Genomic DNA, 18,083 nt, shown 5'->3' on the forward strand with positions numbered 1-18,083 from the left:
ACCTGATGTGAAGAGAGTAACTCTTTGGAAAGACCCTTATGCTGGGAAGGATTGAAGGCAGGAGGAGAAGGGGATGACAGAGGATGAGGTGGTTGGATTGCATTGTCGACTTGCTGGACATGAGTTTGAGACAAGCTCTGGAGGTTGATGATGTACAGGGAAGCCTGGTTTCCTATATTCCATGGGGTTGCAAAGATTCAGACAGGACAGAGCAACTGATCTGATACTGTTACTGAACTATCTTGTTCTTTCATCTGGGAGATAATTCTGTTTCTTTACATTTTGGGTATCTTTCTGTGATTGTCATATTAATTTTGCAGGCTGATGGAATTGTAGTTCTTATTTTTTCTGACTGCCTTCTAGTGTCTGAGGATAAGAGGCTTGTGGAAGCTTCCTGATGGGAGCTCCCTCTCTGTTTGTTGTTTAGCCTGAGGCAACCTAGTCCTGAAGGATGTAGGCTTCTATAGTAGGGCTGTTGGTGACATCCAAGAGGACTTAAGCCAGGATGCATCTCTCATGATGGCTGCTACTAGTGCCCCTGACTCTGTGGCAGACCACTGTCAATCCGAGTTTTTGTAGGAGACCCTCAAACAGTCACAGGTAGTTCTACTTCAGTCTCCTGTGGGGTCAGTGCTCCTTTCTCCTGGGTCCTGATGGGCACAAGATTTTGTTTGTGTCCTCCAAGATTCTCTGCTCCTTCCCATCCTATGGAAGCTCTGTAATCAATCTCGCTCACCTTCAAAGTCAGATTCCATAGGATTCCCAGTCCCTTGGCTGGATGCCCAGGCTGTGGAGCCTGATCTTGAGGCCTAGAACCTTCACAACAGTGTGAAAACTTCTTTGTTGTTATTCTCCAGTTTGTGAGTTGCTCACTCGGTGGGTATTGGATTCATTTTATTAGAATTGTGCCCCTCGTACTGTCTGGTTATGGCTTCTCCTTTGTTCTTGGATGTGGGGTGTCTTTCTTTTGTGGGGGAGGTTCCACTGTCTTCCTGTTGATGGTTGTTCAATGGCTTAGTTCAGTTCAGTCGCTCAGTCATGTCTGACTCTTTGAGACCCCATGAATCGCAGCACGCTGGGCCTCCCTGTCCATCACCAACTCCTAGAGTTCACTCAGATTCATGTCCATGGAGTCAGTAATGCCATCCAGCCATCTCATTCTCTGTCGTCCTCTTCTCCTGCCCCCAATCCCTCCCAGCATCAAAGTCTTTTCCAATGAGTCAACTCTTCACATGAGGTGGCCAAAGTACCAGAGTTTCAGCCTTAGCATCATTCCTTCCAAAGAAATCCCAGGGCTGATCTCCCTTAGAATGGACTGGTTGGATCTCCTTGCAGTCCAAGGGACTCTCAAGAGTCTTCTCCAACACTGCAGTTCAAAAGCATCAATTCTTTGGCGCTCAGCCTTCTTCACAGTCCAACTCTCACATCCATACATGACTACTGGAAAAACCATAGCCTTGACTAGATGGACCTTAGTCGGCAAAGTAATGTCTCTGCTTTTGAATGTACTGTCTAGGTTGGTCATAACTTTTCTACCAAGGAGTAAGTGTCTTTTAATTTCATGGCTGCTTTGTGATAATTCTTGATAGTGTACCTTTTATATGAAATAACCAAACCAGATCGTCTGTTCTATCCAACAACTTGCTGCTGTTTGGAAGTAATTTGGTAGACCATATTTTCTGTAGGTTAATGAAAAAGATATTGGAAAGCTTTAAAGCACACTGAAAATTTTGCTTTCCTCTCGGCTCACTTTCTTTGGATTCTGATAAGTTTTTCTTGCTTTTAATAATTTCACTATCACAGATTTTACTGATTAGCTCGTGTGACTCAAGAATAATCCTGCTGAAAAACTCATCTAAATTTGCAATTTATGAACAAAGTTTTTATTTTTTCATATTCTTTTAGTAAAGGTTTTCTTCAGTTGTAGCACATGCTCTCAAGGGAGTAAGGCCAGATGGTTGTTTATAGTCTCTTCTTTGCTCATACATTTCTTATCTTTGTATCTGGTACCTATTTTAAACAGGGATATTTATTTATACAAGAATAGATGTCCAACAGAAGGATATGTAGTTCAAGAAAGAAGGTATCAGAAACGAAGGCAATGGTGGAATCGATACCGGATGCTCATCTAGCCCATATCATGATTGTTCCTTATTAAAATGACTTCATATTTTGATCATTCAAGTGAAAACATCATAATCCCTATTTTAATGATGTTGGCTCCAGACAGGAGAGTATTGTACTTAATCAATTTTACAGTGAAAAACAGTCACAAAGTCAACCCACATGAATTTAAGGAAACCTTCTCCAAAAACCCAGAAAGGCTGTTTTTACTTTGCAGTAAGAAATAAAGCAGAATAACTTCCAATGCTAAAAAAGACAGTTTTCCACTGTTTACATGACTGTGATTTATCTGTAGATAGTAGTCATTTAGTTGTAGTGGGAACTTTACCTTCTTTCTACTTAATGTTATAAAATCTTTTTGCTAGAGACCACATATGTGATTATTCTAGTCCCTAGTATTTTATTGTTTAAATATGCTCTTTATTTCCTGCCTTTTTAATTTTTTTTGATGTTAATCACATAACTGTGTTCAGATTTTTCCTTTGGAATCGTATTTAGGGGATGTTAAAGTAGATATGATTAACTACTAGTAGATTGTTATCGGTGTGAAGTATTTTGTATCAGTGGTTTTGTGTGGACCTTAACTTTTGCAGGATGAGGCATATTTCTGGGATACCTGAGTTTATATAATTCCATACATTCACAAATCTAGTGCTGTTACTATTAATACTACTAATATCAATTTAAAAGTATTTCAAAACACCTAGTGATAGTTTCTGCTGTTTTCTCTGATAAAATTAAGGTGTGATGGCATTTAACATTAAGTATCTTAAAATGTATTACTGGCTTGGGATAGTTAATTTTCTCATGGAACAAATTAATTTGATATTTTTCATTGTAGAATTTATATTCATCTGTTAATGTAAATGCACTATTTTTATTTTTGTGAATTAGGATATCCTAAAATAATTAAAGTTGATATTAAATTCTTGAACTATTAATTGTAAATTTTACCACAGTAATATAAGTTCTTATGGTTTTGTCAATTATTAGTTCAGTTCAGTTGCCCAGTCATGTGCATCTCTTAGTGACCCCATGGACTGCAGCATGCCAGGCTTCCCCATCCCATCACTTGCTCCCAGAGCTTGCTCATCAGACTCATGTCCATTGAGTCAGTGATGCCATCCAACCATCTCATCCTCTGTCATCCCCTTCTCCTCCTGCCTTCAATCTTTCCCAGCATCAGGGTATTTATTTTCCAGTGAGTCAGTTCTTATCAGGTGGCCAAAGTTTTGAAGTTTAATTTTCAGAATCAGTCCTTCCTTTGAATATTCAGGACTGATTTCCTTTAGGATTGACTGGTTTGATCTCCTTGCAGTCCAAGGACTCTCAAGAGCCTTCTTCAACACCACAGTTCAAAAGCATCAGTTTGTTAGTGCTCATCTTTCTTTATTGTCCAACTTTCACATCCATAAATGACTACTGGAAAAACCATAGCTTTGACTAGACAGATTTTTTTCAGCAAAGTAATGTCTCTGCTTTTTAATATGCTATCTAGGTAAGTCATAGCTTTTCTTCCAAGGAGCAAGCATCATTCAATTTCATGGTTACAGTCACCATCTGTAGTGATTTTGGAGCCCCCCAAAATAAAGTATGTCACTGTTTCCATTGTTTCCCCTTCTATCTGCCATGAAGTGATGGGACCAGATGCCATGATGTTAGTTTTTTGAATGTTGAGTTTTAAGCCAGTGTTTTCACTCTCCTCCTTCACTTTCATCAAGAGGCTCTTTAGTTCCTCTTTGCTTTCTGCCATAAGGGTGGTATTATCTGCAAGTGGTATTATCTGAGGTTATTGATATTTTCTCCTGGCAATCTTTATTCTAGCTTGTGCTTCATCCAGCCCTGCATTTTACATTGATGTACTCTGCATATAAGTTAAATAAACAGGATGACAATATACAACCTTGATGCACTCCTTTCCCAATTTGGAACCAGTTCATTGTTCCATGTCCTGTTCTAAATGTTGCTTCTTGATCTGCATACAGATTTCTCAAGAGGCAGGTGTCGTGATCTGGTATTCCCACTTTAAGAATTTTTCAGCTTGTTGTGAGCCACACAATCAAGGGCTTGGGGTAGTCAGTGAAGCAAAAATAGATATTTTTCTGGAGTTCTCTTGTATTTTTTATGATCCAGTGGATGGATGTTGGCTATTTGATCTCTGGTTCCTGTGCCTTTTCTAAATCCAGCTGGAACATCTGGAAATTCATGGTTCACATACTGTTGAAGCCTGGCTTGGAAAATTTTGAGCATTACTTTGCTAGCATGTGAGATGAGTATAGTTCTGCGGTAGTTTCAACATTCTTTGACATTGCCTTTCTTTGAGATTGTAATGAAAACTGATCTTTTCCAGTCCTGTGACCACTACTGAGTTTTCAAAGTTGCTGACATTGAGTGCAGTAAGTTCACAGCATCATCTTTTAGAATTTGAAATAGCTTGACTGGAATTCCATCACCTCCACTAGTTTTGTCAATTATATATACTGTAAATATGCAAGTTCAGCAGGCAAGTTGCTTCTTTTATAGTGCTCTTTCTATTTTGAAGTAGCGAGCAGATAGAGCAAACAGTCTATGATTAAACTGAATTTTAGAAACCCTTGTTTTTAAAATTGCATTTTTAAATAGACATAATTTTATATCATAGGTATAAATTTATATCAGTTGATAAATTAGTTAATAAATAATCAGTTCCTAGATTACCTCTAACCAATTGCCAATCACTTAGTGCTCATGGAAGTAAGATCTTTTGTGCCATCCTTTCCGGACTTGACACTGAGCCATTTATTTAACAGCAAAGCCACAACCAGAGTATATCAATATAAGTATATTTTTTTAATGTTAGAGCTTATTTGCTATAAAGCCTTAAGAGTAGAATCTGTTGTGCTTATCTTTCATTCTCTATAAATTGAGCATAGTGCTTGTCATGTGATTGGTAATCCACAGCGCATGTTTATAGACTTAAGCACAGTGTTTGTTATGTAGTGAGTACTCAGAAAACATTTGGTAACTCTGTGCTGTGCTGTACGCGCTCAGTCATGACTTTGCAGCCCTATGGACTGTAGCCCACCAGGCTCCTCTCTTCATGGAATTTCCCAGGCAAGAATACCGGAGTGGGTTGCCATTTCCTTCTCCAGGGTATCTTCCCAACCCAGGGATTAAACCCATTTCTCTTGCATATGCTACATTGACAGGTAGATTCTTTACCAGTGTGCCACTTGAAGATATTAATAAGATAAAAAAAAAATTCCCATGGTAGGTATTCCTTCAGCAACCGAATCAGTACTGCTGATAGAAATTAACCCGAGGAGAAGGGGAAAAAATTTGAGTGCCAGTACTTTGAAGAATGCTGTGCTAGGAGTTTTCCATACAGTAACTCATAATTTTATCAATATCATTGTGAGATTATTTTATAGATGAAGAAACTGGGATTCAGAGAAACAATTTGGTCAAGTCACATTGCATGTAAACACAGAATCATCATTTAAACTTGAGCTATCAAAGTCTTTAAAATGAACATATGGTGCCTTCTCAATTTTTAAAAGTTGTGCTATAGTCCATGTTAGGGATGTTTTTATGCTCCCTTTACCACACAGAATTCCCTTGGGCCTGATTTTGCTTTAGGTTTCATCCTCCAGTGGGAATATGGAGTTAAGATTCATGAGCATCAGAGACCCAAAGGGACACACAATCAGAGATGGTGGTAAAGTCTTCAGAGTAGTCCTGGAGAAGAGAAACGATATCATGAAGAAAAAGAACTAATAAAGAGAGTACAAGTGTCCCTAAAAAGGGAGATGCTTCGAAGGAACAGACGTACCTAACCTTCTCCTTCAGTAAGGTCGTAGTCCTGTCACAGAGAAATGAAGCGGTTGATTAATTTCTGTGATCTTTCTCAGATTTTAAAAGCTGGAATTCACATTACTCAGATTTCTTTTCCTTACTGATTTCTTTTCCTTACTGAATATTTCTGCTCTGTCACCTTGCAACATTTTTCTCTGGGAATTAGCTTAGCCTTCTTTATAATACATGCTCTTGAAAGTTTCAGTCAACCATGATGCCCCAAAAGCCTACCTTTCTAAGCCATTTCTTTTTCTGTGCAAAGTTTACTAGATGAAGATGCGAAGAGGCCTCTCTTTGTTTGGGTAGTAGTGTTATCCCCTTTATTTTGTAGACTTTCCTACTTAGCAATTTTGTTTTGAATTCAGTATGTGCTTTTTGAATATTAGGCCTCTGGTTGCATGGGCTTTTCTGTAATCTCTAAAACCTTTAAGATTCTGCCATGTGTGTAAAGGTTTTTTAAAATTGTTTTTGGAGTGTGGTTGATTTACAGTGTTGTGTTAGTTTCTGCTGTACAGCAGAGTGAGTCAGCTGTATTAATATGTATCCATATAGCCACTCTTTTTTAGATTATATTCCCATATAGGTCATTACAGAGTATTGAGTAGAGTTCCCTGTCCTCTACAGGAGGTCTTATTAGTTATCTCTTTTATATATAGTAGTGTGTTTATGTCAATCCCAATCTCGCAATTTATCCTCCTGTTTTCTCCTGTGGGACAGCATAAGTTTGTTTTCTATACCTGTGACTCCGTTTCTATTTTGTGAGTTCATTTGTATCTTTTATTTTATTTTTTTAAGATTCCACATTAAGTGATATCACATGATAGTCGTCTTTGTCTGACTTACTCAGTATGACATCTATGTCACTGCAGATGGCATTATTTCATTCTGTTTATTGTATGTAGGTATCGCATTGGGCTTACTTGGTAGCTCAGCTGGTAAAGAAGCCACCTGCAGAGCAGGAGACCCCAGTTTGATTCCTGGGTTGGGAAGTTCCCCTGGAGAAGGGATAGGCTACGCACTCCAGTATTCTTGGGTTTCCCTGCTGGCTCAGTCAGTGAAGAATCTGCCAGCAATGTGGGAGACCTGGGTTCGATCCCTGGTTTGGAGAGGGCATGGCAACCCACTCCAGTATTCTTGCCTGGAGAATTCCCATGGATAGAGGAGCCTAGTGGGTACAATTCACGGGATTGCCAAGAGTCAGACACGACTGAGAGACTAAGCACGCACACACATGTACACTCACGTGCACACACACATATCACATCCTCTTTATCCTTTCCTCTGTCCACAGACATTGAGATTGTTTCCATGTTTTGGCTATTATCAATAGTGCTGCAGTGAACATTGGGCCTACATGTATCTTTTTTTAAAAAAATATTTTGAGTCTCTCCTTGAATTTGTTAGAGTATTGCTTCTGTTTTATATTTTGATTTTTTGACCACAAAGCATGTGGGATCTTAGCTCTCTGACCAGGAATGGAGTCTGTGCCCCCCATGCACTGAAAGGTGGGGTTGTAACCATTGGACTGCCAGGGAAGTCCCTACATGCATCTTTCTGAATTGTGCTTTTCTTAGGATATGTGCCCAGAACTGGGATTGCTGGATCATGTGGTAGCTCTGTTCTTACTCTTTTAAAGGAATCTACTCATTGTTCATACTGACTGAGCCGGTTTACATTCCCACCAACAGTGTAGGAAGATTCCTTTTTCTCCACACCCTCTCTAGCATTTGTTTGTAGATTTTTTTGATGATGGCTGTTCTGATGGGTGTGAGTTGATACCTCAATGTAGTTTTGCATTTCTCTAATGATCACTGATATTGAGCATCTTTTCATGCCTCTCTTGGCCATCCCCTCTTTGGAGAAATGTCTGTGTAGATCTTCCACCCAGTTTCTGATTGGGTCTTTTGTATATATGTATATTTTTGAGCTACATGAGCTATTTCTGTATGTACAGAAGTTTAGAGTATGTACTTTGGATTAAGACCTGGAATCCCAGTTCTCCCATTTTCTAGCTATATAATCTCGTAGAGGTTACATAGGTCTCAGTGCCTCAGTGTACTTGTCTCTGAACTTGAAACAACAGGGGTCACCCCCAAGGACTGTTATGGGGATTGATGAGTTTATTACCTAGTGAAAGCACTTTGTACAGTGCCTAGCCCATAGTAAGCATAAGTAAGTGTTCGCTGGGTTTGCTAATACTACAGATTTTTAAGGTGCATATCTTCTGTGTTTTACAGTTTTAACTTTTGTTTTGTTTCCAGACTTAATTTGTTAATGTAGTTGAATATCTTCACATGATAAAAATTACTTCTCCACGTATAGAAATTATTGACTTACCTTTTTTTATTGACTTGCCTTTTAAAAATTGAAATGTTTCCTTATCTATCACTTACCATGCTGATGTGTTTTATCTCAGACAATAATAGGTCAGCATTACCTTTTCCTCTAATAATGGGGGATTTGAAGCTTGTCAAGTGAATAAAACTGAGCACTCACTAGAGGTGTTGGTTGTTGGTGTAAGGTAACTGGCATATTTTTTAGAGTCGGTTGCAAGTAAAACCTTTCCGGGTAGAGCAGTGGTGAGAGCTGCAGTTCTTTAGACTTCAGTTTCTCATTTGTGGAGTAAGCGTATTATCTGTCTGCTGCTTGATTGCTGTGTGGGTTTAATAAGGTGGCATATGTGATGTCCACAGTATGGCGCTTAGCATATATGAAGCACTTAATACTCTGAGACAGTAATCAGAGAAAGATTTTATTTTAAAAACATCTCATTTTTTGTCATTTAATATTTAATCTGAATATATACCGTTGTTTGGTAATAGCCAGAACTAAACCTGTGGTTCTCGCTTGTGTGTTGCTTTAATGTATTTCAGAAGAGGTGGGAAATTTGATGGGAGAGGAATTATAGATTATATATCGGATGATAGTGATCACCCTTCATTATTTCACAATAGGAAAAACAATACTTCTACTAATATCACCTTATGTTTTATAGTACTTTATAATTTACAAAGATTTTTTTGTCTATCACCTCTCAATAAATCATCTTGGTAATTATTGAAATGCTGTGTGCGTGCTAAGTTGCTTCAGTCATGTCTGTTTCTTTGTGACCCCATGGACTGTAGCCCTCCAGGCTCCTCTGTCCATGGGACTCTCCAGGCAACAGTACTGGAGTGGGTTTTCATGTCCCTCTCCAGGGGATCTTCCCCACATAGGGATCAAACCCGGGTCTCTTGGGTCTCCTGCATTGGCAGGCAGGTTCTTTACCACTAGCACTACCTGGGAAGCTCATTTATTGGAAGGTCAGATGTTAACAGATGAGTCCCTAGGTTCTGAGAGGAGAAGTGTCTTGTCCAAGTTTTCCTGTTGAGGGACCAGAACATAGCCCTTTTTCTTTGCATACAGTACTCTTGGACTGTGGCTTGGTGGGCTCGGTGTGACTCTTGATAATCATGTTGTTTAGTCACTAAGTTGTGCCTGCTCTTTTGCAACCCCGTGGACAGTAGCCCACCAGGTTCCTCTCTCCATGGGATTTCCCAGGCAAGAATACTGGCGTGGGTTGCCATTTCCTTCTCCAGGGAATCTTCCCAGACCAGAGATTGAACCCACATCTCTTGTGTTGATGGGCAGATCCTTTACAGCTGAGCCATCTGGGAAGTCATGTAGCTATCACTGTTGTTGTTCAGTTGCCAAGTCATGTCTGACTCTTTGCAACCCCATGGCCTGCAGCATGCCAGACCTCCCTGTCCCTCCCCATTTCTCAGAGTTTGCCCAAGTTTATGTCCATTGAATTGGTGATGCCATCCAACCATCTCATCCTTTGTTGCCCTCTTCTGCCGCCTTCAGTCTTTCCCAGAATCATGGTCTTTTCCAGTGAGTCAGCTCTTCATATCAGGTAGCCAAAGTTCTGGAGCTTCAGCCTCAGCACCAGACCTTCCAATTCAGAGTTGATTTCTTGTAGGATTGACTGATTGGATCTCCTTGCTGTCCAAGGGACTCTCAAGCGTCTTCTCCAGCACTGCAGTTGAAAAGCATCAATCCTTTGGTGCTCTGCCTTCTTTATGGTCCAACTCTCACATCCACGCATGACTATTGGAAAGACCATAGCCTTGACTGTATAGGCCTTTGTTGGCACAGTGATGTCTTTGCTTGTTAATAGTCACTCTCGATTTGTCATAGCTTTCCTTCCAGGAAGCAATCATCTTCTAATTTCATGGCTTCAGTTACTGTTGGCAGTGATGGGAAGTCCTCTAGGTATCATACATCTCATCAATTAAGATTATATCTCTCTGTAAGTCCTTAGTCTTTCTTAAATGGCATAATTGAAGCCTTTCTTCCCGGCCCACTTATGCTTTCTTGGTTTTCCAAGGCTAACAGATTTCTTGTAGGAATACAACCCCATGCTTTTTTTACTTCTCAGACTTTTTCAGGTAAAATGGGCAATGTAAAGATTAAGAACATACTCTACAGAGGCTAGAGAGTTACTTCACTCCCACCCGCATCCTGGAAGAGAACCTTCCTGGTTCCCCAGCTCCATGGAACCGCCTCGCCTCACCATGCCTCCCACCATTGCAGTGCCTGCTGCACTTAGCCACTGTCCTGACTTCTAGCACAGTAGGGTTTTTCCCCTTTTTGACCTTACTATAAATATTAACAGAATCATGCAGCAATGCTGTTTTGTACATTGTCTTTCACTCAGCCTTATCTTCACGAGCTCCCTCCATACTGCTGCATGTTAAAGCTTAGCGGGGAATTAACTCTAATTGGGTTGAGGCATCTCATTCATTCCGCCCTTCGTTGTGAGGGAGGCAGAGTAAGGGCAGCGTCTCTTCTGTGGTATTTGGCTAGACTAGAGCAGTTGCTTCTTGGCTTACTAGGTTGTCCCTCTTTGTCCCTTGGGTAAAGAGAGCAGGCTTCTCTTGGGGCTGTGTGTGTGTGTATGTGTCCACCGGTGGTGCTGGTTTGCCAACTCCTCTAGCTACCAGTCTGGGATGGATGAGGCTGAAACAAAACTTAGGGTACTCACTGCTTTGGCACTCTTCATTTTTGGATTCCCCTGCCATCCTTCCTCTTCTTTTTACTTTTCAGAGCCTTCTTAGGGTTGTATTTTTATACAGCGACCAGAGGTTTTAGCTGTGTTTAGTGGAGGATTAGGGAAAAGCACCCTGGCATCCCAGGTGGCACTGGTGATAAAGAACCCACCTGCCAGTGCAGGAGCCACAAGAGATGTAGGCTTGGTCTCTGGGTCGGGAAGATCCCCTGGAGAAGGAAATGGCAACTCACCCCAGTATTCTTGCCTGGAGAATCCCATGGACAGAGGAGCCTGGCAAGCTATAGTCCACAGGGTTGCACAGAGTCAGACACAACTGAAGCAACTTAGCACTCACTAGGGAGAAGCACATGTATTTCATTTTTCTGGAAGTGGAAGTCTGTTTTATCCTGATACCTTTTTAATAAACTTTAACAGTCATTAGGAAAAATAAATGAAATATTTTATGCATACGTGGTCAGCTAACTATGTATTCACCAAAACAAATAAATTTTTGGTAAAATATAACCCCATGGAATTTTTTATATATATATAAAGTACAGACCAGAGGATTTGAACCCTGTGTAAATTTAAATCCTTATGTTTCCTGCAGAATCTTTTAGCCGAGAAAGTAGAACAGCTGATGGAATGGAGTTCGAGGCGCTCAGTCTTCCGAATGAATGGTGACAAATTCCGGAAGTTCATAAAGGCCCCACCTCGAAACTATTCCATGATTGTTATGTTCACCGCTCTTCAACCCCAGCGCCAGTGTTCTGTGTGCAGGTAATGTATGTATTTAAAAAATTAACTATTATTGTATTATTGTGTACTTATTACAGTTAAGATAAACGTGTATAATGGAAGTAAGCATTTGTTCGGACTTCTGTGGCAGTACAGTGTTTAACATTCCCTGCTTCCAGTTCTGGGGGTTGCCGCGGGTTCTATCCCTGGTTGAAGAATTAAGATCCCACATGCTGCAGGGGGCATTAAAAAAAAAAAAAAAGAATTAAACATTTGTTCGATGTTGTCGTCAACTGTAATTCAGTACATTTAAATGTAAACTCAAACTTAGTGTTTCCTAGGAAGTGATTTTGATAGGCTAATATTTTTATATTGTGTAGACCAATCCACAAGTAGTCATAAAACAGATTTTTGGCTTTATGTCCTGTGTAAAGTTATGTATGTTATGGAATTCAGTTTGAATATTGCCTTGTAGGTCACCAACTTATATCTCAGGGGCAGTGAAGTAGCCCCATTAAATACACTCTACTTAAATTGTTTAATAGAAAGATTTTAATGGACTTAAGGAAGTCCATTTACCTTTTAGTACCTCTAATGTTGAGAATTTTGTTTGTGATGTAGAAGTAAACAACTTGAAATGAATGAAATATTTTTCAGTGGGAACACACCAACGAAAGTTTTGGAGGAGTATAAATATAATATATATACAACAGTGCTTATTTTAAATTAGATCTTAATTTTGAGATAATTGTAGTCTTCCATGCAATTCTAAGACACAATACAGAGAAATCCTGTATAGCGTTTACTCAGTGTCCTCCAGTGCTAACGTCTTGTGAGGCTATAGCACAGTTTCATAAGCAGTATTGATACAGTCAAGATGCAGACCAGTTCTTCACAATAAGTATCCCTTCTGGTGTCCTTTATTGCCACACCCACCCCATCTCCCCACCTCCTGAGTTTATTCTCCATTTCTGTGATTACATCATTTCAAGACTGTTATGTAAATGGAATAAAACACATGACCTTTTGGATTTGGCTTTATGTTTTTTTACTTGTAACTCCTTCAAAACCTATCCAAGCTGTTGCATTTATCAGTACTTCATTGTTTTTATTACTGAGTAATATCCTATGGTGGGCTTCCCTGATGGCTCAGTGATAAAAAATTTGTCTGCCAGTGCGGGAGACACAGGTTTGATCCCTGGGTTAGGGAGATCCCCTGGAGAAGCAAATGGCAACTCACTCCAGTATTCTTGCCTGGGAAACCCTGTGGACAGAGGAGCTTGGTGGGAGGCAGTCCATGGAGTCTCAAAAGAGTCGGACACGACTTAGCGACTAAACAACAACAATATCCTGTGGTATGGAAGTACTGCAGTTTGTTTAACCATCCATCTGCTAAAAGAATCCTGGGTTGTTTCCAGTTTTTGGCTATTAGAAATACAACTGTTATGAACACTCTTGTACAGGTTTGTGTGCACTGAAGTGTTCATTTCTCTGAGATAAATTGCCAGAGTGTGTGATGGCTGAGTTGCATGGTAGTTACATGCCAAAATGTTTTCCAGCGTGGCTGCATCATTTTACATTCTTACCAGCAGTGTGTGAAGGGCCTAGTTTTCCCATATCCTTACCAGTGTTGTCATTGTTTTATTTTAGTCATTCCAAGGGTATGTAGTTTTATTTTCTGGTTTTATTTTGCATCTCACTGATGTAATGGTGCTGAACATCTTCTCATTTACTTTTTTGTCATCTGTGTATCACCTCTCTACTGAAATATCTGTTCATGTCTTCTGTGCTGTGCTTCGTTGCTCAGTCATGTCCTGCTCTTTGTGGCCCCACGGACTGTAGTCCTCCCGGCTCCTCTGTCCATGGGGATTCTCCAGGCAAGAAGCGGTTCTTCAATATTTCTTCCTAGTCTGTGGCTTGTCTTTACATCCTCATAACAAGATCTTATGCAGATTTCAATTGAGTGAGTCCAATTTTTAAGTTTATCTTTTACAGATTTTGTCTTGTCAAATTGAACTCTGCCTAGCCCTCAGTCACCAATTTTATTTTTTTTTCCTCTTATGTGTTTTTCTAAAAATTTTAAAAGTTTTATGTTTTACATTTTCATCTGATCTCTGGGAGAAAGCATTCAGTCTTTCATCATTTGTTATGTTATTAGCTGTTAGATTTTTACTAATATTCTTTATAATTGAGAGTATTCTTTACTAGTTTATTGAGAGCTTTTGTCATGAATGGGTATTGAATTTTGCCTAATTTGGGGAGTTAATTGATAGGATTTTTCCTCTTTAGGTCGTTCATATGGTAGATTACATGGGCTTCCCTAGTGGCTCAGATGGTAAAAAATCTGCCTGTAATACAAGATATCTGGATTTGATCCCTGGGTTGGGAAGATGCCCTGTAGAAGGGAATGGATACTCATTTCAGTATTCTTGCCTGGAGAATTACATGGACAGAGGAACCTGGCGGGCTACACTCCGTGGTGTTGCCAAGAGTTGTACAAAACTGAGTGACTAATACTATGGTAGATTACATTGATTGATTTTCAGCTGTTGAATCAACTTTGCATTTTGGAATATATCCCACTTGATTATTATATTCTTTTTTAGTATTGCTGAATTGAATTTGCTGATATTTTGTTGAAGACTTTTATATTTTAAGTTATATCAGATATTGGTTTATATTTTTCATTACTTATATTGTCTTTGTCTAGTTTTGGTATCATGGTAATACTTCATAAAATATATTGGGAAATGGTCCCTCATTTATTTTCTGGAAATGATTTGGGAAATTAGTTTTAGAAATTGTGTTAATTCTTCTTTAAATGTTTGATCAAATTCTGCAGTAAAATTGTCTTGACCTGGAGTTCTTAAATTACATATTCCATTTCTTTCATTGTTAAGGATAATTCAGATTTTCCTGTTTCTTCTTGGATGAATGTTTTTCTTTTCAAGAACAAATACTTTTTATGTGGTGACTCCACATTCAGACTGTTCGCATTGTGTATTTATCTGTAGACGTCATTTAGATTTCTAAACCATTTTGAACTTTAGTGGAAAATAAAATCATTTGTAACATGAGCCAGTGGAAAAAATCTAATCAGTTCCTGTCAGACTGCTGCTGCTGCTGCTAAGTCACTTCAGTCGTGTCTGACTCTGTGCGACCCCATAGACTAGCTTGCAGAAAGGGAATTTCAGTGTTCTGAAATTTTTATGAAAGATTTCATCACAATCTAGTAATGAGTGTATGTTGAGACAGGTCAAGGTAGGTTAAAAAAGATGATGAGCAAACTATTTTGAAAAACAGCATTTCAGATGATTCTGAGTCCCCTTCCTATCAATTTGAAAACTCGTGCTTAAGTGGACATTAACGTTTGTCAGCATTGGGCTAGCACTTAAGAACAGGGTATGTTTATGTTCTTAAACAAGGGCTGTTCAGCCCTTGTGAAGCAAAGATACATCTTAACTGGCATTTAGTGTAACAGTTCAAATTCCACAAAAATTCAGACTATCCTCTGGCATCCTACAGTGCCATATATAATTTAGGGAAATCATTTCTTTGCTTCTAAAAACTGAATATATTGATTTTCTGTATTCATTATTATGAAGAGATCTATTATTATATTTTTGCAACTGTAATCTAGAAAGGATTCCACCTGCAATGCAGGAGACCAGGGTTCAATCCCTGGGTCTGGAAGATCCCTTGGAGAAAGAAATGGCAACCCACTCCAGTATTCTTGCCTGGAGAATTCCATGGATAGAGGAACCTGGCTGGCTACAATCCATGGGGTCATAAAGAGTTGGACATGACTTAGTGACTAAATAACAACAATCTAGAAAGATTTTATTATCCAAGTATTTATTTCACAGTTACATATATTTGTATGTTATTTGATAACATAAACCACAACATAATGTAAATGGTATATCCTGTAGATAGTAGTTGACTTAATGCATTATGTTGTTAAATTGTTAAATATTGATCCTCAACTTTTTAATGATGCTTAGCTCAAAATAACCTGTATTTACTTGTTTATTACAGCCTGTTTTATAATAAACTTTTAAATTTTAGAGTAGTTTTAGATTTATGAGAGAAAAAGATCGAAGTTATTAGAAAAAGTCATTTCATAGGTTAGAAAGAGGGTGAAGTTTTTAGAGAAGAAAGAACAGGTGAAGCTTTTGGGGCAAATAAAAAGTATAGAGTAGAAATGTGGTTCCATGCCCAGATATTTTGGTTTGTTTTTTTGGCGGGGAGGACATTTCAAAATGCTCTAGGTAATCCTGGTATGCAGCTAGGATAGAGAAAGGGAAGGTGGGAAGCAGTTTAGTGATTCATAGCTTTTAAAAATTTAATTTCATTGAGGAAAAATTGGAGTAGGAAGTGTAACTAAATGGAATAACCATATGGCATTGACAAGGACCCTTGATGAAACTAGAATACTCAGATTTTTAGTGAAGAATCTCTGGAATTAAATGATTTTCTTCCCCAGTACTCAGCAATTGAGGAGCAAGAGCATCCTCTGTAGGGACTAAGCTGTTTGCTTTATTCTGTTAAGTAGACGAGGCAAATATTCTAACCGTGCTAACACGAGTATATTTGAAATGTATAAATGTGAGTATGTATAAATGTGAGTTAGAAGTTGCATAGGGCATCAGAGAAGCCATGGGACAGTTGATAAACTAGGTGTGATACAATTAAGCTAGATTTTCTTTCTTTCTTTTCTTTAATTGGTTCTTAGTTACTTTACATGTTGTGTTAGTTTCTGCTGTACAGCACAGTGAATCAGCTATACATATATATATATATATAATTCCTTCTTTGTCACCACAGAGCATGCGTAGTTTGCTGTGCTAGACAGTCAGTTCTCATTAGTTACCTATTTTATAGGTTTTCATATGAGGTTTTCTGTGAAAGGGGGATGGAGTTGAAAATTAGGAAGTTGTAAAGGGTTGATTTAATAAATAAGTAAATTGCTGAGGTATAGTGTAGATGATTGTTGATGTAATAGAGAAGCTTTAGGAGTAATAAGGCTGGGGTCATTTGTACACTATAAACACACGTCGAAATAACTCAGGATTTTAGTGGAACTGGAGGGGGAAACAGTAAGTGAGCTGAAAGAGGGATGCCTTGGAGTATGTTGGATGGGGATATTAGATTTATAGAATATTGCAAATTTAAAAGGAGAATTTGTTAAATAATTCTGATCGAACAGTGGTTTGTGATCTACTGTCATTGAGCCAAGAGATTACCAACTGTGGCCTATATGGACAGAGTGCATCGGAGAGATCTCAAGGGGACAACTAAGATGAAAAGATAAGGAAGGGTTTCACGGAAAAAATTTCAAAAACAAGTATTCAGATTATATTTTGTATTATAAATTAAGCTTCAAAGTGAGTTGTGATTCATTGAGAAAAGCACCCCATCAACAGCAATCTTTTTTTTTTTTAATTTAAAAAAATACATGAATTGAATTCTCCTGGGTATTTTTGTGTGTCAGTGTAATTTGGGACCATCTTGTAATAGTGCTGTAATTTTTTTATAATCCATAGAATCATTGAAATGTTAATAACTATAATTTTAAAAGATTAGTGCTTTTCCTTTGTGAGACCTCTCTTGCTTTTTTTGTTTTCTTTAAGCAAAAGTGAAATTTTCTTCTATAGCTAACACACCGAGATTCTCCAGTTGCTTTTCTTTGCTGAAAGGCTGGTGAATGAGCTATTGGCTTCCTTGTAAGCCCTCTTAGCAAATCACTCTGCTCTTCTTTCACACAGTCAGTTTATTCACAAATCTCAGAATTCAATTCTCACCTTTCTCAGTGGGAACATCAACCTCCTTGGCCAAATAAAGTTGTTAATTAAGACTACTCAGTACAATTCTCACCTCTCGTAAGTGTTAACTCCAAACTTCCTTTATCAGATTGTACTATGAGGAATATTCTCCGTAATTGCTAAATCTTTTAGATGTATTCTACCACACAGTTACTCATCTTTTCCAGAATTCACTAAAAATTCTAAGAACAAAATATCTTCTTCCCAGGTTATTACTATGGTTCAGTAGAAGTAAGGAAAAACATCCTGGTGATGGAAAATCAAAAAGTATATATGGAATCAGTCTGATGATATATACATATCATCAAAGGCTAGTAATACTAGAAGTTAATATATTATTGAATGTCAAATAAAAGAAGATATAATTAGTCATTGTAAAGATTTTAAAGATGAGGGAGAATAAATTATTGCATTGATAGATATTAACTGGTTAATATCTTTCCTTCTCTAAATAAATAAAATTATTATTTACTATATATAAATTATTTGGGCAGTCCTAGGTTAAGTCGTCTATATATGTAATATCTCGT

At 38.3% G+C, this 18,083-nt stretch overlaps 1 protein-coding gene across 3 annotated transcripts in view; it reads left to right on the forward strand.

Annotated features, from left to right (window-relative positions):
• TUSC3 (tumor suppressor candidate 3) overlaps positions 1-18,083 on the forward strand; it is a 220,239-nt gene that overhangs the window by 82,503 nt on the left and 119,653 nt on the right. For all 3 annotated transcript variants that reach the window (XR_011144816.1, XM_068970022.1, XM_068970024.1), the window contains exon 2: positions 11,601-11,770. Coding sequence is in view for 2 of the 3 variants with exons in the window: in XM_068970022.1 (XP_068826123.1) it covers positions 11,601-11,770 (170 nt within the window). In the remaining variant the exon portion in view is untranslated. The remainder of the gene's footprint in view (positions 1-11,600; positions 11,771-18,083) is intronic.

This window comes from Capricornis sumatraensis, chromosome 4 (genome assembly GCF_032405125.1).
Source record: "Capricornis sumatraensis isolate serow.1 chromosome 4, serow.2, whole genome shotgun sequence".
In the NCBI taxonomy this organism is placed as follows: domain Eukaryota; kingdom Metazoa; phylum Chordata; class Mammalia; order Artiodactyla; family Bovidae; genus Capricornis; species Capricornis sumatraensis.